The sequence below is a fragment of the Sparassis crispa genome (assembly GCF_003851025.1).
Source record: "Sparassis crispa DNA, contig_000008F, whole genome shotgun sequence".
Classification (NCBI taxonomy): Eukaryota; Fungi; Basidiomycota; class Agaricomycetes; order Polyporales; family Sparassidaceae; genus Sparassis; species Sparassis crispa.
The window spans coordinates 1,263,412-1,282,539 of record NW_020939755.1 but is presented as its reverse complement, the minus strand read 5'-3'; the positions used below and the strand labels follow the sequence as shown (position 1 = coordinate 1,282,539).

Sequence of the window (19,128 nt, the reverse complement as noted above, 5' to 3'; positions counted from 1 at the left end):
ATACATTCTCTTGCCAGCTAGTGTCTGCTGTTCGTTGAAGGCTGTACATTCAATGCCTGACTTTCTCTGCGAAGCTCCTGGATGACAGCCTGTAAAATTTCAATTCCTGCGTGGCCGCGCTCAGTATGCACACGTACCGCAAGTGCTTCCGGGTTAACACCGCTTTCAATCATTCCAACACATGTCGCAAGCGTTTCTTTGTCCAGCTGTGTATTCAGCAACTGCGAAATATCATGCAGGGCTGGAAAATCCTGTCAGTCAGCGGAACGTTACTCCCAAAGCGCGAGTTACTCACTGTCCAATGTCTGCTGAGCTGCAGAAATTCTGTCTGACTCTCGTGTGTTAGACATTCTCAACCTGTTGACATGGACAGCGATGGTTTTGGTTCAATATACCGATGCCACGAGGGGAGTCGATTGTCGGTATCTCGATCACTTCGGAGATTGCCACACGCAGTCGCAAATGACTCAATTGTGATAACCTCATTAGCGTTCGCGATGATCATATTCAACGTAGTCTGAGCAAGTAAGTCACGCAAGTATTCTGGGATCCTTGTAACAACGCTCGATTAAACTCAGTATATCTCCTCATCTCTCAGCATTTCTCGTCTACTCGAGATGTCTTGGAAATCTCCTCTTGAAGGATACGAGGGCGCGGAACCTCTCCCCACCACAATAAACCCGGATGGAAAGTCGTTGTATAACCCGCCGGGGCCTCTTTCGCAGGCGTATGATGAGTTCCCAAAGCCTATCGATTCATCCAATAATGGGTTCGACTTCCACAGTACGTAGATGTATCTGACTCTGCGTCTAACCGCTAAACCCAGTGTGCAGTATATTACTTTCAGTCCAGTCCTTCTGAGACGCAATATGCCAAAGAACTTCACGAGCGCATTCGGAGGGAGTTTCCCGAGGTATGTGTGCTGGACTCCGGGAAACATTTTGTGCTGAGAGAACTTGGTTCAGCTGCGCATCTACAGGTTTTGGGATAAGCCAGTTGGTGAGTCGACTGTTTCGAAGACACGACTTATACTGACTTGTTGTCACGCAGGACCTCACCCAGTTGCCATGTTCGAGGTGAACGTTTTCAACCCTCACCAAACCGGTACCTTCTTCTCCTGGCTCGCAGTCAATCGAGGACCCTGCTCGTATGTTCAGTCCGTGTCATGGCCTCCACCAATTGTGAGCTAACACATGCACTCAGTGTTCTCATACATCCGAACACGGGAGACTCGCTGAAGGATCACACTGAATTAGCGACATGGATGGGCAGGCCTTGGCCGTTGCAGACTGAAGGTCTGAAACGTCGGCAGGCTCCTGTTTGAACAATGTTCACAATAGTCGTACAACATAACATTGTACTTGTACCTATGTATGCCCGTGCCAGCATTGCAATAATGTCCATTGAATCGCGATGATGGCATGATTGGGCGCGGATTGAGTAAGTGCACGTGGAATCGCGTTGAATCGCGCTTAGGACCCACCAACTCCTCCAAGAGCTCCGATGCCATGACCACCGAAAATGGGCCCGCCGCACGCGCAAGCTTCAACGCCCGATCCCCGAAAATCATCGAAAACCCGGAAAAGCTTTCGAGCCCTTTGGCGAAAGGTCCCCGAAAAGTGGGTCCTCAGGAGCAGAGGGAAAAAATGGTCAATATCAGGCTCCTAAAACCATCCGTCGCTATAGCGTTCTCGCTCCTACATCCCAACATATGTTTTAAATGATCATGTGACATATGTTTTACTGTTTGAGAGACTATTGCCGGAAAAGGATAGCCGAACGAGACTCTGGAGGAGAACGCTATAGGACGGCTGGCCAAACTGGTCGTCCGAGGATACGCCGAGCGCGCATACCTAGAGTTTCCCGCTGGAAATCTCGAATAAACCCTAGCATGGGTCTTGTTGTCTGCAACGCGCGCGACCCAAATTCGGCGTTCGCGTAGTGCTCCCCCTCGTGTAGCATTGTAGAGATATGCTGTAAAGCCAAAGTACAGTGTGGTTGTCTTAGAAATTAATAGGAATGCTCTGGTTGTAAGTGCAGGGTCCCGAGCTGCAAAAAATCAAGTACTAGTGCGACACATCGACTTAGAGGCTCGCGGGTTGAGGGTGACCTCAGAGCGAGGATTAGACAACTTGGTGGTCTATCAATTGAAAATTTTAAGCCGTGCCGTGCTCCCATGCCCCGAATCGACAACATTGCGCGAGGAGCGGCGCACGACGAGCACTACGCGAACGCCGAATTTGGGTCGCGCGCGTTGCAGACAACAAGACCCATGCTAGGGTTTATTCGAGATTTCCAGCGGGAAACTCTAGGTATGCGCGCTCGGCGTATCCTCGGACGACCAGTTTGGCCAGCCGTCCTATAGCGTTCTCCTCCTCTCGTTCGGCTATCCTTTTCCGGCAATAGTCTCTCAAACAGGTAAGTCGCATAAAACATATGTCACATGATCATTTAAAACATATGTTGGGATGTAGGAGCGAGAACGCTATAGCGACGGATGGTTTTAGGAGCCTGGGTCAATATACCCATACAGAAATTCGCTTGGATTTTGAGCGGATGTACCAGAATGGCTCACAGTGTGAGCCGGAAAAAGGCTGGGCGCATTTTCGGTAGATGCCGTCCGAAAACGGCCACCGGTGGGCCGCCAGTAACAGCCCCGAAAATGGCCATTTCGCGACCCCGGAAAAGGTTCTCCGGCGGGATCGGAGCTCTAAGCGAATTAGGGTCCTTGCTGCGCCCCGTCGCGCCACTTCGGAAAGACTCCTCGGGACGCAATTTATTTATCGACTGCTCAGGCCCACCGCTGTCTCCCTGACTTCATCATTATCTCTTCCTCCACTGCAACCACGATGCCGTATCCCAATGAAATCTTGGACAGCGCACTCGATGCTGTTGGGCACACACCTCTCATTCGGCTCGACAAGATAGCTGAGCAGGAAGGCCTTCAGTGCAATCTCCGTAAGTCCGGGGTAACGGGGTTCTCCGTAGATCTTTACTCATCCCTCAATGCAGTCGGCAAAGTGGAATTTACCTCTATCGGAGGTTCGGTGAAAGATAGGATCGCGAAGCGCATGGTTGACCAAGCGGAGAAAGAGGGAAAGCTCATTCCCGGCCAAAGCGTGGTTATCGAGCCCACATCTGGCAACACTGGTTAGTCAGACAAGCCACCATCCTTTGACACCATTGTTGATTTTGTTTGCCGCCGTAGGCATTGGCCTAGCGATGGCCTGCGCAGTGAAGGTTTGTAAAGTCTTGCAACCCTGGACCTACAGATACTGAATACTATAGATAAGGGATATTCTGTGATCATCACAATGCCTGACAAGATGTCACTTGTGAGCTTTTTTGTATCGGTAGTTTCATACAGCGCTGAATTTTCCCGCGTGTAGGAGAAAGAAGCTGCTCTCCGCGCACTCGGGGCCGAAGTGGTTCGCACTCCCACAGAAGCCGCATGGGATTCACCCGAGTCACATATAGGTAGAGCGCATGACTCTTTTACACCTCTCGTGGCTGAATTCCTTAACGATCGCAGGAGTGGCGCGGAAACTGGAACGTGAAATTCCTGGCGGAGTTATACTTGACCAGTATGGCAATGTATGTTATTTATTTCTTCCCGAATCTGAACCATAATGTGTTAACCTGAAGGTCTTAGGTTAATAACCCGCTTGCCCATGAATTCACCACAGGACCCGAGATTATTGAGGCGGTCGCGTCCACGCCTTCTACTCCGGACAGGCCCTCCTCAGGCAAAGTCGATGCGCTGGTAGCAGGTGCTGGGACGGGTGGAACGATCACAGGTTTATCTCGTGCAATCAAGAAGACCCACAACCACGACTGTGTTGTGGTGGGCGTCGATCCCGTATGCTTCCTCAAGTATGTCTGTGAAGGGTTCTACATCTAACGTTTTGTTGTAGGAGGGTAGCATTCTCGCTGCGCCCGAGTCATTGAACACGGAACACGCTGGTATTCAGTACGTCGTGGAAGGCATCGGTTACGACTTTATTCCAGCGGTGCTATCGCGTCATGAAGTTGATACCTGGATCAAGACATCTGATGATGAAGCCTTCGCAGCTGTCAGAAAGCTAATGCGGACAGAAGGACTTCTAGTGGGAGGAAGTAGCGGAAGTGCCTTGAGTGGTGCTCTCGAGTGGCTGAAGACCGAGCAAGGCAAAGCGATTGCGCAGACAAAGGGGGCAAACGTTGTCATACTGCTGGCCGATGGGTGAGTATCTATCCGCTGCATATGGAACGCATACTGATCCAAGTCCGTTTCCAGCATTAGAAACTACATGAGCAAGACGTGGTTTTTGAAGATGGCGCTCGAGTCCGAGCCGACCCCGCTTGGCAGCCGTATAGCCGATATACTGAAGCCGACACAGAATGTGAAGTAGGGGGTACACCAGTTCCTCGTTGATTCAGTCTCTTTCGTGCAACTGTTGTAGCTTTCCAATGGTTTCTCATGCATTCATAATAGACGCTGTATTAAGTAGTATGGCCGGTTGCTCAGGATACGCTCTGGGAAAGCGAGTAAGTGCTCGGGCGCCTGATTATGTAAGCATAATGCGGAGGAGCTTGTCTTGGCAGTTATTGTTGTTGAAGTCACCCATGCCGGGTCTCTAGCAACATTTATTAACGCGTACAACGTCATCCATTGTTGTCCACAATGTGGGAATGGGTCACAATGTGCAGGACACGCGGTGTTTCATACACGAGTTGCGGTCTCCAACCTGGTCTGAATCCTTATAAAATGGCCACCCTCCGCTTACTGGTTTTTCTGCTCTTCGCCAATACCCACATCTTACTCAGTTGAACATTCGTCTGTGACGATTGTATCAATTCTTTGTATCGTCTAGAGGATCTATCGGCTTCCTTTGTATCACCTGCATCCATCCTCCGAGCCTTTTCCACTGGGCTTTCGGTCATACTTTACCTTCCCTTCACGACAGCTATTATGTCTACCCGTTATGTCTCCGTAGCTCTTCACGAAAAACCTCGGTGAGTTCTGCGATGTAGCATGCGCGTTCATCTGTACTGATGGGTTTTTCTTTCAGCATGTCATATAGGAAGTTCCTCGAGCGCCGTATCATCCAGGCGTGGAAGGCCCTCAGCCAGGCTGCTCGCAAGCACGAACGCGCTTCCCTCCTTCCTGAGGACTTCGTCCTCCTCACAGTCCGCCGTCGCAGCATCCGTCATATCTGAGCTACTCATTCTATTCCCGGATTCGTACGTTACATGCCATGCATTCCCGCGTTCAACATATGGACTGCTTCCTCAAAAACGATATACCACTATTTTAGTTATATCCGGTATCACTTGGTAATGGTTCTGATTACTGTGCTCTCATTAGCTCTTGGGACGGGCAATTATGCTTCATGATATAGGTCGTCTATCCTTCTGCCGGACTTTCTTACTCTACACAACCTCTGTAATTGATCCTTGGGTCTCGGAATTCTACTGGGACTAATTCCGGACTCTTGACATTCACTTGTACTTTCATCTTCAGAGTCCTTGTGGAGGTCATCTTGAAGCAACACGTCAGGAGCGGTAGTGCAATGAACGTCGGCTTGTCATTGAATCAATTGGTAGTAACTACAAATGATCATGAAGACAGGGAGGGTAGGCCCAACGATTCGGTCTCAGTTGCTTGCCTATGTCGCAGATATGATGTGAGTACGTCTGACGCAAGTTCTGCTGCCAAGGAAGCACTCACCTCCAACATCGCACTTGCGTGTAACCTGATGACAACTTTCAGGCGCTCGACCTCCTGAACAAGTTCTGCAGCGCGCCTGACATACAATGTACGTGATAGCTCTGCTTCACGTAGTCTGTTCTGAGTCTCCCCTTCGCTGGCCTGCGCCGCTTTGAGCAAGTTTTCAGTACGCTGGATCCTACCAATGCTATACAGGGTCTGGCGTTGTTCACTCTCAAGCTCCTCGACTCGGTCGCGGAGCTCGAGCATCATGTCAGCGCATTGATTCCGGTATGCATCACGCTCCTGCAGCGCTTGCGTCAGCTGCGTGTGAAGCCGCTGGGCCTGTCACATCGTCAGCGAGGCGGGCACGATGGTACTATTGGATACTCACATCACCAACTTGCGCTGCCGCGCCGACCATCTGAATACGCGCACAGAGGTCTTGGATATCGCTACGACGTTCCTCGAGCAGGTGCTCTAGTTCGGTGATCTTGAGCAAGGTAGCGTCGCTGACCGAGAGAACGCTCTACGTGACGCGTATGTTTGAGCTAATATGTTTTACATTCAGGGAAGAAGTGTCTCACACAAGCCAGATCCGGGGGAGAAGTGTCTTCCTTCTCTTGGACTATGCCCATATGCGCAGTGCCGTTAGGACGCAGCCAGGAGGGGTTCTCCAGTGCTCGAGGCCCAGCGCGGGAAGGGCCTGCGTGGTTGGAGTCAGGAGTGGGGTATGCGGCTTGACCCGAGCCTCGCACAGGTGTACTGCTAGATGTAACTTCAGTAAAATACGAAGGTCCTAGAGAGGGTCACATACAAAGGACTTCCAGGATCAGTCTCGGACATGCCTTCCCACTCAATATCGATGGGTCCTGCAGTAGGTTGGGCAGCATCGGCCGGCGCGAGCTGGGCGGCGTCTGCAGCGGCCACTTCCTCAAGCTCACGCCGCAGCCGCAGGTTCTCGGTCCGCAGGTCCTCATTCTCCTGTAGAACCTGTGGCGCCGCCAATCAACGTACGGCCCCAAAAAGAGGGGATTGGAAAGGTCTCACCGTCGCCTTGGCCATCTTGTTGACAGGCTTGGTCCGTTCAGAAATCCATTTAGCACGGGCAGTATACGCGTTGCGATCGGTGGCCCAGTCTGCGAAGCGCTCGTCTGCCTGCGCATACCTGCAACGGAGCCACAGACAATCAGCATATGTTTCGAACTAATTGGCTCGAAAGCTCACAGTTCACTGGCGTGGGGGCTGTTGCGGAACTTGCGTTTCCCTTCGGGGCTGAGGTTACCGCTCTCGAGTATGAAATTGTTTCGCTCCTGCGGAGCGTGAACAGGTAAGTGGGCCGACAACGTGCCACGGCCATAAACACTCAACGAGGCTCTTGAACGCAGCATTCTGATATGCCTCTGAACGAGGCCCTGGGGTGATGCCACAGATTTGAATATCCTCCTTTGCTGTGGGCATGCAGGGGGTTAGTAGCGGCTGCACATGATGGTCACGGTACCTACTGCTCCGAAGCACGAAAGACTGCGTGAACGACCCTTGCTGCCTTGACAAGGTGTTTGTCGCCACTGAGCAGTTCCAGCTCAGCCTCATGCATAAAGTCGACACGGAAACACTTACTACCCCGGTTCGTGGGCTGCACGGGCTTGTTGTTCATCTTGAACGGAACAACTCTATCAGTGTACGGAGTGATCTGGGTGAATGAAGGTCAGGTGGCACCGGGCTACCTATAAAGACGAGAGAAGAGTAAAGCAAAAGCAACGAGTGGTGGAGGGAAAAGCGAGACCGCGTTTGGAGGCTACTTATATTAAAGCACATCCTCATCACAACAATGGGACGGAAGTAGCCAGAACATGCCAGACGAGAACGCCACCAAGTCCCATTGTCTCCATAACGATTTGTCAGATCGGGTGCTTCTGGGATCTGGAGAGGTGTCGTCGTCACTCAAGCACGACAGACGCGCGTGAAGGACCGAATGAGGAAGAGCCAGTCACAAAAGCCTGCCGCAAGTATGTGTGATACATTGGCAGGGTCTATCCATGTCATTGCCAGCGATTAGAGTGCGAGATAATAGCTACAAGTAGAGTGCGCAGGCCGGAGAGCAATACCAAAGGCGTCTAAATGGCCGATCCGATAAGTAGTCCGCAATAACATACGCAGCACACACCCAAAGCACATACGCCACCGCCGCCCGTTACGCAAGCGCCACGCCGCGTCAGATGGTCAAGTGGTCCGCCCAGTGGCGCAGCACGCCCTCGCCGCGCTTGTGGAACTCGAACCGTTTTACATCGCGCGAGATGATGACGGCATGCGAGTTACGCACGGGGTGGATGAACACGAGCTCCTTCTTCAGGTTCGGCAGCGTGTTCAGCCACGCGACGAGCCGCAGCTGCAGCTCCGTCAGCACGACCTGCTGTTCCGCGGGTGTCGGCGGGACCGCGTCGGGGTGCAGCGTGGACGCAGACGCGGTGGTCTGCTCCTTCGTGAGCGCTGGCGGACCGAGCCCAAGCTCGGGATTCGAGATGGCGAGATTCGACGTCGTCGTGGAGGGGGTGCCGGAGTCGTCGATCAGCTCGACCATCGCGGACTCCATGCCGAGCTCCATCTTCGCGAGCGCATGCACAAGGCGCTTCGTGTTCGACTTCTCATCCTCCTCGAGCAGCTTGACGCGGGCACGAGATGCGCGCGAGGCTAGTGATAGTCGGCTGATGATGAGCATCAGCAGCACCGGTAGGACGATAGGTATAGCGGCATAAATAACCTGTAGCAAACAGAGTAAGCACTGACATTTTGAATTACTGATGGGGCTACACACAACGTTGTAAGGGAATTTGCATTGAAGAGCAGGAGGCAAAGGGAAGGACAACTTCTTCATGATCCTGTAATGCAACGGGGCAGACGATGACTTATGTTTGACCGCTGTGTCACGACGGGTATAGGATTTAATCACAGGCGAGTATTGCTCGTCTAATTCGCTGTAGAAATGTAATCAGCCAGGGTCTCCAGAAATGAGGGAGAGGAACGCACAACTTGATGCCATTTCTAACATGATCCACGAATATGTCTTCCGTCTCTATCGCTGCGGTTGGATACGGGACAGTGACGTCGTTGACTGCGTTAGCATATATCCTGACGTGCGCAAATATGGCCAATGCCTGGTAGAATATTTGGTCTGTGTGCGCACATGAGCAAACGTGACAGAGAAAACTTGTGCATGAAGTGTACCTGGATCCGCCATGACTTCAAGGAGAGGACGCCCTTGTGCGGACCACTTATCTGTCTACTCGGATGATCAGACAAAGATCAACCAACTAACACAGCGCATACAGTGAAGAATTGCTCTCCCGTTCTCGAGAGCAACTTCGGACCAAGGTAAGCAAGTATAGACGAAAGTACAGTGCGATATCTGGGAAGCCCGATGTGCGGAGTTGCGATGGTGTTGAAGTTGACAGGAGTAACAGACTCAAAGAACTTTCGCTGGTGTAAAATGCTGGAAAAAAAATGTATATTCAAGCTGAGACGCTGATACGGTCTAATGTTTCTTGTCGCTCACCCAACAACATAACGCGCCACCAAGCCTCCCAGACTGTAACCGGTGATCGAGAAGCGGGTTACCTTCTTGCCTCCATCTTCTAGCGTCTTTACGGCATCATCAATCTGAAGAGCTTTATAAGCGATTGACATATTTCGGACGCAAGTGCCATCGGCAGCTCAAGACCCGCATATAAGCAGATATCTTTCTCGCGCGCGTCCACTAAGTTAGCACTCACTTCTTCGGCCACACGTTCACCTCCCCAGTCGATGCCATCATATGTGTGCTCCTCGATGTTGGTTTTGGCAAGAAGGACCTCGAGGCGCTCCCCGGCGGGCCCCGTCTCGGAGGATGGTTGGCAGCGATGTTCACGGATAATGCGGTGCATCTCGGAAAGGTGGCCGGGGTTGCCCCACATGCCATGGACAAGGACGAGGAGGTGGATGGGGTCAGCAGACATGCTGAGGAGGAAAAAGGGTAGAAAGAAAGATAGTACGGAGGGGAGATTATATGGCTGCAATGCGCGGGCCTGGCACTGGGATATCGCACGCGATCTGATCTGACGCGTCCAGATGCCGCGCGCCAGTGGCGTGACTCTCCTGACCCGGTCTTCCCTTCCCCCGTAGGACAGCAACGTCGAATGGACGTTTCACTCCACCTCGTCGATACCGCTGCCTGGATCAGCATCAAGCCAACGCACTCTACAAAGCACGACCTCGACGAAAACTCGTCAGGTCCAGGGTGCTGCATACGAGATTTACGAACCGGTTCAATTCAGAATTCACTGCCGGTGTCGAGGCTGTACTTACACATACACAGAAGTACAGTATATGATATACTGTACTTCTTGACGCCGCTACTAAGAGGACGCGTGCGACAAGTCGAATGGCCGAGTGGCCGAGAGACCTCTGCAGGATGACGGTGATCAAGCGCTGTAACCCAGCCACAAGCATTTTGTTGCTCCGATCGGCCAGAGCTAATCTGTCTTAGTCAGCAAAGATTTCTGGAACCGAGCGCTTCCCTTTCTGCTGCTGTCTGTGTCTTGGGCGCAGGTCAGCCACCTCAGGTCCTTCATCATTTAGTACGAGTCTATTGACCCTACCAACCCTATACACAGCCTTACCTTATACCACATCCATAGGGCACAGCGTTCTCCGCGACCGTCTCGCCAACCTGGCTGAACATGCTCCGCGCGACTACTATGGCATCCTGTCAATCCCCCCCTCAGCGTCCGCAGCGGAGATAAAGCAGGCATACCACCAAGCGCTGTTGCTCAGCCACCCCGATAAGCACCATGCCGTGCAGAATGGCGCTACACCGCCCGCGGTGGACATCGGGCTCTTGAAAGAAGCATACACGACCCTCTCCTCTCCCGCCCTGCGTATCGCGTACGACGCCGTCAGGATGCGGGCGAGGGCGCCGCAGACGGGCCCACGACCGGCGCAGGTCGTGTCTCTGGAGGAGTTCGACGAGGGCGAGGGCGCCGACGCTGTGTGGAGCTACGCGTGCCGGTGTGGGGGCAAGTATGTTATCGGGGAGAAGGAAATGGACGCCGGTCAGCACCTCGTTGGGTGCAATAGCTGTTCAGAGGTGGTTTGGGTTGGGTACGAGCTTACACAGGATGACTCGGACGAAGTCCGCCATTAACATATTTATCGATTGTGCGATACCTCGCCTTACTGGACTGTGTGTGAGCGCACCTCATAGGATTGATAAAACCCGCATGTGGGCTGTCCATGTCAGCGCTCAACCCTCAGAATTTACCTACAAAGGCTTCGCGCGCAGATTTTGCCCGCACATAACTCACGGCGCCGCTCATTCTCAGCAATGAATGCGTAGAGGCATTGGCAATACCAATTTGACACGGTTTCTGGAGTATACGCTGCACATTTCGCAGGAAGATACTAACATGAATGGGGCATCACTCGTGACAACAAGAAGGGCTCGAGACCGCAAGCACTGACGTTCCCTCACTCAAACTACGAAAGATCGCAGTTCGTAAGCCGCTCCTTACCGACAACATTAATGGAAATGGCATACCTGAATTACCATAGAGGTCGCCCAAGGCGTCAACTCTTGAGTCGAAGATAAGTACGAGTAGCAGCTCGTCTTAGTCGAGTCCTCCTTGAATCTACACGGATGAAGGACTGAGGGATGGTCCCGACGGGCAAGAACGTGAAACGTACCGCTTGAGCACACCCGACTGTCCCGGAGCGCGGCGCACATTCGGGAAGGAGAACACGGCACGGAGGACAGCGCCAATCATCTGCGAGGCGGAAACAGCGTGAGCACTTATACGCTTTCGTGTGAAGGGATGAGGGAGGCTGACCTTGTTCGACAGATCCGCCCCAAGACACCTGAGAGAACGGAGCACTCAGTTACGCAATACTAACAGACCACGCAGACAGAATTACCTAGCTGAGCCATCGCCGACTAGGTAGCGCTTTTGCGGGGTGCGAGTCGGGTTGACTGCATTCGGATCCGGGAACACAGTCGCCTACCAAGCATCTATGAATATCCTGCAGCACTGAACTCGTGAGGCTCACATCAAGGGAAGCATCTGCAATGTCGACGAAGACGCATTCGCCCAACTGCACCGGCTTCCCTCCAACGACGGAAGTTTTCGCAGCCTCTCCTACAATAAAAGTTCAACAAGATGTACTGAGGCTCAAAACAAGAACGTACGATACGCGCCGCGGGACGGAGGGTCCAGTCCTACGAGTAGAGTGGGTCAATATCAGATTACCCAAATTTAGTGATGGGGCACGTACGGAGGGCTTCATTGACTAGGCCCTGGAGGAGGGCTTCATCATTGCCGTCAAGCTTGACCTTGGAAGCCAGAGTGGACACATCACCCGGCTTAGAGGGGTCGAGATAGAAATTCACAACGTTGACCATAGCTTAAGTCATCCGACGGTCAGAACAGAGTAGTGTAGATAACTTCGACCGCACCTTGAGACATTTCCACGGTGGCGCCCACCAAGACGGCCAGGAACGTGTTACAGATCGTTTCCGGAGGATAGCCAAGTGCATGCAGACGATCCAGCAGGTCATCTCTGTCACTCTTGGCCGGCTGGAAGAACATGTGAGAAATCGTCTCTAAGAGCCCTGCAATCGAAAGCTGCTTGCCCGTCAGAAAATTGAGCAGGTTCACACAAAAAGTGTACAGCTACAAACCCGGGAAGCACCGCCGAAAGTGCACATGAGATCGTGCCGCAGCTTCTCGATGTGCGTCTTGACCTTTTCTGCAAGTTTCAACGCCTTCGCTGCCTCAACATCAAGGAATAAATAGCTGCAAAAGGATCATACATGAGCGCAAATTTCTATACAGAACCACACCACTACTTACGAATAAATGTCTGACAGCATGTCGAACATTTCCTGGGGCGTATAATGACCGAGCGAATGTGGTTTCTTCTTGAGCTGTATACCTGCCTGTACAACGTAGCAATCAACACACTGCAAGGGGACAACAGACAAAGGCCTACAAGGTCTGCCGCCCAACGGACTGGAACGTGCTTGAGAACATCTCGCACGATATCGACGTTCTTGGTCCGTGACCCCACAGCAGTGTACGACTCCCGCAACATCAAATCGCGTGTCGTCTGGTAGAAGAAGGATGCGATCTTGTCTACAGATCCGCGCGCGTCCGTGAGAGCACCAATAAAAGCACGCTGCTCTCGCCCGGCTCTCGCAGGACTGTCAGAAGCAATGAAGAAGCTACGGCATGAAATGCGTGAGACGAACTACATCAAGTGGGGAGAATACGAGGACACTGACCCGTGACCATGAATGACACGCGCTGCCCGATTGGAATAGCGGGGGCTGAACTGTTCGCTGCTCAATACTTGAGCGACATCGGAGTAGTTCGATACAATTCGGACTGGATCAACTGAGTTCGGTTTCGTAAGGTCATAGTTCTGAATGTCGTGCAGCTTCGTCAGGATTGGCTGCATCGCCTCAGGTGTCATGAGAGGGAACCAGGTATATGTGCTGTTGTCCGTGTACTGACCCGGTAGTGTCCGCAAGAATAGTCTTCCGAGAGTGCTGCCGTACCCCGGAGCGTCTGGCTGTCTCTGGCAGTCAGCAAAACCCCAGCAAGTCATGTTGAACGGGGTGTAGTCAGCAGTGTAGAAGCGGTCTCCCCGAGTAAGTGCGATAGCATCGCTCAGGATGGCACGACTAATGGTGTAACCTTGCATCGACGTGAGGAACAGTTTCCACTGTCCAAGGGAATGTACGCACCAGGGCAAAGGCCAGCGCCGTCGATTACAGGCTTCGCAGCTTCTGCTTGGAGACCCGGGTACAGCTCTAGGCGATCAATAGTACCGTACAGCTTCTCGGCCGCAGTAGCAATCTCAGGATCGGGGTTCCATTCCAAGAAGCTCGAGTAGGCTGGAGAACACCACAGGAGCCTGTTAGCTTACAAACTGAGAGGTACAGCCATTCGCCACCTACTCTTCAATCCGAGGAACTGGAGGTAGAAAACATTCGAGTGAGCTCATGTACCTTTTCATCCCAATTAGTCTGGTTCACCTGTCTGAAATCATTCAAGGAACAAACACCCCATCGCCTGTTGGATTCAATGCCCATAATCTCGTGCAGACGCATCACGGCTGGGGTTCCACGAGCCTTGAAGGCTGAGGCAGGGTGATCCGTCCTGTCGCCAACATCCGCTCAATTCTCGCATCACACATCGGTCACTGTACTCACGCGGCTTGCAAGATGCCAGCCAATTCAGAGTCTTTAAAGGTGCCATCGTCTTGGCGCTTCAGCCTGGTGCATCGATGCATGTTGATTACCACGTAATTGTGACTGGTCAAAGGAATCGCACTCACGCGTCGAATGTCCAGTTACTGACGTCAAGTTCTACGTCGTGCAATTCCTTCGCCTTTTCCACGAACGCCTGAATGGTTATCTGCACCAAGGGCAAATTAGACTTGGCCGAGCCCCAGATTGTGAGACACAATCGCATACCTGGTCCCAAGTCTTATCGGGGAAGAGCTGCTTGAAAAGGTCTTCGGTCCACTTCTCGTCTTGCACTGAGGTAGTTGCGTGCCAACGATAGAGACAGTTGAACTGTGGAAAAGGGATGAATATCGCATGTAGCAGGAGACAGGAACGGCATACCTCGACGCTGCATACGTTCCCCCGACCACGTTCAAACAGGGTATGATCTAGATCTCTGATCTCCTACAATTAACGTAAGAGATCAGTCACTGAAAGGTATCAGCACCATAGACGTCATACCCCGAACGGGTTCAAACTCCAGCTGCTTCCTCGCCTCACAAGACCTAGAATTGCGCTAAGGTAGTCAGAAAAGACGACAGAGGCAAACCAAGCGCAGTTGATGAGACGAGCGATCTGGAAGATTTCTTCCTCCTGCGCTAAGATCTTGGCACTACGCTGGGGGTCATCGGGGATGGAGTTTGGGTCGGCCCACGTCCCTCGCTCGTTGATCTCCAGGAGCATCTTGGCAATGTACTGTACGTGAAAACGTTAATCAATATTCCAGGATTGAGACAAAATAGACAAACGTTGTGGTTACGATTAAATAGAACCAGTAAGACACAGACTGCGGGAGGAAGCAACAACAGCCTATCTTCAGCAAACGTATCCGGGTGCAGGAGGCCGCGGCCATCGCGGACCCTGATTTTGTCTTGATTATTTTGGTCGTTACCATAGAGAGGCGCAAGATCGACATAGGAAGACGTCTCATTAATGTTGACGTCCTTGTGAGAAGTACGGAACACACTAGAAAGCTTGGAATCAATCGCACAGCAAGGCTAACGAAGAACATAACCCACGTATGAATAACGAGCGCTGCGAAGGAGAACATCAAACTCGACAGGCCCGCCGGATGTTTGACAAACTTTGTCGTAAACGTGAGAGGAACGCTAGCAAGTAGATAAACTGGAGACCTACCTTCTCGCGTTTCAAGAGAGTATCGAACACCAGACCCGCATCTGGCATTTCATTGCGCGGTAGAGGATGGCTCTGCTGCACACTGCGTGCATATGGAGTGCCTCCCTTTCCCAAATCCGGGATATTGATGTTGTTGTTGGAGCCGTCGGCGGATCGCCACGCATACTGGTTCCCAATTAGGGTTTCCGGAGGATGAGGGAGATCGGCGTACACTGAAAGCGCGCTAAACGGATATGGCAAAAACGATGTCATACTATGACCCACAGAGTTCAACGGTATCGTTCGCCAGCTGTTTGCCAAGGTTGCTCGACGGATGCTCAGACAGAAATACGAGAACATGCTCGAGCTTCAAGACCATCGGGTGAGAACAAAGACCGAGCCTCGGATGGAGATACATACCAGCATCTTGCGATCGTCAATTCCATTGGGATGCTTGAGGGCATCAATGACGCTCCTCTACAAAAACAATATCAGACAGAAAGGCAAACGACTCGATGACGCGCACCAATGCAGAGATGTCTCCCGTGAAAGATTCCCCTCTTTTCAACTGGAAACAGGTTCGATAAATGACACGGCGAGTGAAGATGTGGTTCAATGCCGCGAACCTGCTCACGAAATTCCTGAATAATTTTGTTCGCGCGTGCAGTGGTTTCTTGCTCGCCATTCTCCTTGCATTACCGGGTGACGTTAGCCAGTGTATGTGGGTGGCAGAAATGACAAGAACACTCACAACAAGTGTGGAGAACCTGGAGGGCGTTTTGCCCACCGTCGAAGACATGTTGGAAGTGACTGAGAGATGGTAGGAGAAGAGGGGGATAAAGAAAGCATCGTTTCGTTCGCCCTCATCTTATATGGCTGGAGGACATCATTTCCACGAATGATTCGCAGGGAAGCGCAGAGCCTTCAATTTATTTACTGATGAGTTTGTCATCTTACCGTTCTTGCTGTCGATGGAAGCGCGCATTGAAGCCGGGCATCCTCCCCTCGGCCTGAGACGTGAGACGTGTGCCAAATCCGTTGGACGTCCTGCAGGTTCGATTGTGGAAATTGCCTTCATCAACGTCAACATTCGAAGGTTCGGAGAATTGGGGCAACCGACAAGAATGTACGACACATATGGCCCTAACAAGGCTAGCTTTTAATGATCAGATATGCGAAACCTCGACGAGCCCTCCCCAGATGAGGCAGGAGGAGGAGTGACTGCCGGACGAAACTTGTCCGTGGCATGCTTCCATACATTCGCTACGGACTGAATGCTGATGCTGACGAATTAAATAAGATAACAGATGCCTTTTTCAGCCTGCACTCACGTCAGCCCGATGGCAGGATAGTATTCCGGAGGTCAATTAAGGCGCAAAAAAAACAACAACAACCACCATGTTGTCGCCCCGGCCTCGACGAATGTGGGATTTTATCGTCGCCGATAGCTCATCCAACCCTCTATACCCGCCCCATGATGGGCATCCAGCGTACGGAGTTGGCGTTCCCGACGTTGGGCAAACGCAGCCAGACACATCCTCACCATCATCCACCAGTCCAATCGCACATCCATCCCCGCAGCACGCCAACCAGCTCATTGTCACTTCCTCTACCACTCGGTCTGTCGCATTCATGAACCATCATCGATCATCGTTTGTCCTACGATGGACGACTGCCGTTCACAGCGGACTTCATGCTCGCTCATGTTCCCGCTGGGCAACCGGGTTGGATTATGTAAGGGGTTGGTACAGAGGGTCCTTGGTTGATGCTTTCCCCTCCTTTCTTCCGGCGTAACCCCCATCCACCTACATGGTCTTATCACCGGTGATCCTGTACTCCAGGTAGCGGAGTGCTAGTCCGGCCAACGTCCTGCTCATGCCATTGTAGATCCGCTGCTCCATACATACTTGGTTCGTCGAGGCCTGTCGTAGACATGTCCTAAGCCCCCTGGGGCGAAGGCGGATATCGTATTGTAAATATTGTAAACAGCTTCGCGTACGCGTGTCACGACACTCGTATCTTGTCTGCTCGACTACCTCGTCGACTCGGGAGCGTTCCAAAGCGTCAATAAGAAGACCACGCTCAGGCTCAGCAGGCGCAGAATCGATAAACAAAATGGTCGATGCCCGAAAGCCTCCCTGAATTTCCCAGTGTCGATTGATCACGGTGGATGAGTTCAGTCAACCGAATTCATTTCCGAGAGGACGTCCGCAGTTTTCATTCGCGGTTAACGCGCAAATGCAAGCTTCTTGCAATATTCCAGGCTGCACAATGCATAGGAACCAGGACTTCATAGATCTAACTTCACAAGTGGTCAGTGTACAACTTTACCGACAGACCTCTCACTGCGAAGGCTCAAGGAGGTGAGAGTCATCCGTCTGCTAGGTGAAAAAAGCCAATCACCCGGAATCCGAGTGATGTTCGGGTATGGGTGATTTTCACCATGCTGAAAATTACCCATCAAACGGATGAGTTGCTTCATATTCAGAGTAAACATCACTCGGCGGTTGCCCGGAATATAGTACTCGGGAAACGGATGATTCTGCTCTAGATCACCAGCCGAACGGGGGATCCGGAGTGTCAACCAAACGGTGAGTGATTTTCCTGGTGACTTTCGCCCAATCTGGCATCCACAGTGAGATCTGGCGCCGGCCTTAATGGACTACGCTTACTGTAGTAGAATTGTAACGGACTATTAGATTTTGGTTTGTAGTCTCCGAGTGACATTTGTACCGTGATCAACGAACTCTCCTCCGTCAGACACCGGACAGCAACATGGACTCCTCAGAACTGTATGTCGTGAAGCAACATTTCATCCTCGGTAGGCCTCAGAAATATACCGTCATCCTCGTCAGACCCTCACCTCCTTGCCCAGGTGCCTACAAGATGCTGGTCGATCTAACACTCCCCGACCCATCCTCTCCCGACTATGCACCGACCCTGGTCTACCAGGCCCGCGCGCACATCGCACTCAACAAGCCACGAGCCGCCGCTGATTTGGTACCTGCGGACACAGAGGACGTGTCACTGAAGGCTGTCGCCGCTTTAGCGCGCTACGTGGGTGCGAGTGTTTCCGCGGACAAGGATAGTTCTCTTGAGGAGCTGCGGGATCTGTGTGTGGAAATTGAGGGGGAGGACTTGGATGCGACCGATAAAGAGAAGGGAATGGTCCGTATTCTTGCTGGAACTGCGTTCGCTATTGCGGGTGAAGTAGAAGAGGCTCTCGAGACGCTTGGTGTCGGGACGACTACAGACAACCTGGAGGCGTAAACATCTATTCTTATTCACCTTGGTTTAGTCCTACTGACCATTCAATGTCCTTCTGCCCTGCAGTGTCGCTCTTATCGTCCAAATTTACCTATCCATCAACCGCCCGGACCTCGCTCGCAAGGAGTTCGAGCGGGCAAAGCGCTGGGCCGAGGATGACCTACTGATACAACTCATAGAGGCTTCGATAGGCCTCGTCACCGGCAAGGACGGGTACACCGACGCGAACGCGTTTTACACCGAGCAGCTCGCCAATCCTTCGCTGTCCTCACCGCGCCTGCTGACCGCACGCGGAGTCACGCGGTTGTTGAAGGGCGAGATATCTGGTGCGAAGTCAGACTTCGAGGAGGCGGTGTCGCAATCGGGCGGAGTAGCGGACGCCGAGACGCTGGCTGCTATGACGGCTGCTGCAGGTTTAGGTGCTTCCAAGTATGCTGAGGCAGATCAGCTTTGGAGGTATGTTTGAATCGGCGCCATCGTTGTGTGGTTTTTGACTGATTTCATCTAGTCAACTAACTTCGGAATACCCGAAATTTCCACTTGTCGTGGACCTCACGGGCAAGGCGGAGCTTTTCGATGACTTGTGCACGAAGTTCGAAGTACCACCCGTCGCGGCCGCAGCGTAACGTAGCCGGCGCCATCCATCCCGTTTGCTGTTATGCATTTATATTCTATTCTTCAAGATGTATGTCGCGTGCGAAGCACGGAAGTGTGAGGTCGCAGGCATTGCCAGACT

The 19,128-nt window shown here is 52.3% G+C and overlaps 10 protein-coding genes across 10 annotated transcripts; 6 read left to right on the top strand and 4 right to left on the bottom strand.

Moving 5' to 3' along the window:
• Positions 1-17: 17 nt before the first annotated feature.
• SCP_0904330 (Mitotic-spindle organizing protein) lies at positions 18-350 on the bottom strand (the record flags this gene model as incomplete). The annotated part of the gene is made up of 3 exons (XM_027761666.1): positions 18-89; positions 138-241; positions 296-350. 3 exons carry the CDS (start codon positions 348-350, stop codon positions 18-20), a joined length of 231 nt encoding a protein of 76 aa, XP_027617467.1.
• A 267-nt stretch (positions 351-617) lies between these two features.
• Positions 618-1,324, top strand: SCP_0904320 (Uncharacterized 21.2 kDa; the record flags this gene model as incomplete). The annotated part of the gene is made up of 5 exons (XM_027761665.1): positions 618-783; positions 834-913; positions 966-999; positions 1,051-1,147; positions 1,204-1,324. The coding sequence occupies 5 exons, from the start codon at positions 618-620 to the stop codon at positions 1,322-1,324; spliced, it is 498 nt and encodes a 165-aa protein (XP_027617466.1).
• Positions 1,325-2,849: 1,525 nt separating this feature from the next.
• Positions 2,850-4,391, top strand: SCP_0904310 (Cystathionine beta-synthase; the record flags this gene model as incomplete). The annotated part of the gene is made up of 9 exons (XM_027761664.1): positions 2,850-2,958; positions 3,013-3,150; positions 3,209-3,240; positions 3,294-3,335; positions 3,390-3,477; positions 3,533-3,594; positions 3,653-3,859; positions 3,915-4,222; positions 4,277-4,391. 9 exons carry the CDS (start codon positions 2,850-2,852, stop codon positions 4,389-4,391), a joined length of 1,101 nt encoding a protein of 366 aa, XP_027617465.1.
• A 560-nt stretch (positions 4,392-4,951) lies between these two features.
• On the top strand, positions 4,952-5,199 carry SCP_0904300 (hypothetical protein; the record flags this gene model as incomplete). The annotated part of the gene is made up of 2 exons (XM_027761663.1): positions 4,952-4,995; positions 5,052-5,199. The coding sequence occupies 2 exons, from the start codon at positions 4,952-4,954 to the stop codon at positions 5,197-5,199; spliced, it is 192 nt and encodes a 63-aa protein (XP_027617464.1).
• Positions 5,200-5,636: 437 nt separating this feature from the next.
• On the bottom strand, positions 5,637-7,346 carry SCP_0904290 (hypothetical protein; the record flags this gene model as incomplete). The annotated part of the gene is made up of 10 exons (XM_027761662.1): positions 5,637-5,648; positions 5,711-6,034; positions 6,084-6,218; positions 6,277-6,457; positions 6,507-6,682; positions 6,740-6,857; positions 6,917-7,002; positions 7,061-7,140; positions 7,195-7,257; positions 7,310-7,346. 10 exons carry the CDS (start codon positions 7,344-7,346, stop codon positions 5,637-5,639), a joined length of 1,212 nt encoding a protein of 403 aa, XP_027617463.1.
• Positions 7,347-7,904: 558 nt separating this feature from the next.
• On the bottom strand, positions 7,905-9,681 carry SCP_0904280 (Putative lipase; the record flags this gene model as incomplete). Its single annotated transcript, XM_027761661.1, has 7 exons — positions 7,905-8,450; positions 8,505-8,664; positions 8,717-8,861; positions 8,915-8,969; positions 9,017-9,179; positions 9,243-9,346; positions 9,460-9,681. The coding sequence occupies 7 exons, from the start codon at positions 9,679-9,681 to the stop codon at positions 7,905-7,907; spliced, it is 1,395 nt and encodes a 464-aa protein (XP_027617462.1).
• Positions 9,682-9,861: 180 nt separating this feature from the next.
• Positions 9,862-10,868, top strand: SCP_0904270 (Diphthamide biosynthesis protein; the record flags this gene model as incomplete). The annotated part of the gene is made up of 4 exons (XM_027761660.1): positions 9,862-10,047; positions 10,103-10,155; positions 10,212-10,273; positions 10,339-10,868. 4 exons carry the CDS (start codon positions 9,862-9,864, stop codon positions 10,866-10,868), a joined length of 831 nt encoding a protein of 276 aa, XP_027617461.1.
• Positions 10,869-11,191: 323 nt separating this feature from the next.
• On the bottom strand, positions 11,192-15,924 carry SCP_0904260 (Linoleate 10R-lipoxygenase; the record flags this gene model as incomplete). Its single annotated transcript, XM_027761659.1, has 29 exons — positions 11,192-11,200; positions 11,262-11,352; positions 11,408-11,487; positions 11,551-11,578; positions 11,636-11,718; positions 11,768-11,856; positions 11,907-11,936; positions 11,993-12,121; positions 12,174-12,342; positions 12,399-12,513; positions 12,571-12,656; positions 12,710-12,941; positions 13,002-13,416; positions 13,467-13,616; positions 13,680-13,695; positions 13,758-13,881; positions 13,935-13,997; positions 14,060-14,139; positions 14,199-14,300; positions 14,352-14,414; positions 14,472-14,705; positions 14,759-14,975; positions 15,029-15,093; positions 15,147-15,358; positions 15,411-15,492; positions 15,546-15,602; positions 15,652-15,693; positions 15,752-15,814; positions 15,877-15,924. 29 exons carry the CDS (start codon positions 15,922-15,924, stop codon positions 11,192-11,194), a joined length of 3,174 nt encoding a protein of 1,057 aa, XP_027617460.1.
• A 599-nt stretch (positions 15,925-16,523) lies between these two features.
• SCP_0904250 (hypothetical protein) lies at positions 16,524-16,919 on the top strand (the record flags this gene model as incomplete). Its single annotated transcript, XM_027761658.1, has 1 exon — positions 16,524-16,919. One exon carries the CDS (start codon positions 16,524-16,526, stop codon positions 16,917-16,919), a length of 396 nt encoding a protein of 131 aa, XP_027617459.1.
• Positions 16,920-17,900: 981 nt separating this feature from the next.
• On the top strand, positions 17,901-19,018 carry SCP_0904240 (predicted protein; the record flags this gene model as incomplete). The annotated part of the gene is made up of 4 exons (XM_027761657.1): positions 17,901-17,946; positions 18,001-18,391; positions 18,459-18,848; positions 18,901-19,018. 4 exons carry the CDS (start codon positions 17,901-17,903, stop codon positions 19,016-19,018), a joined length of 945 nt encoding a protein of 314 aa, XP_027617458.1.
• Between the last annotated feature and the right edge of the window lie 110 nt (positions 19,019-19,128).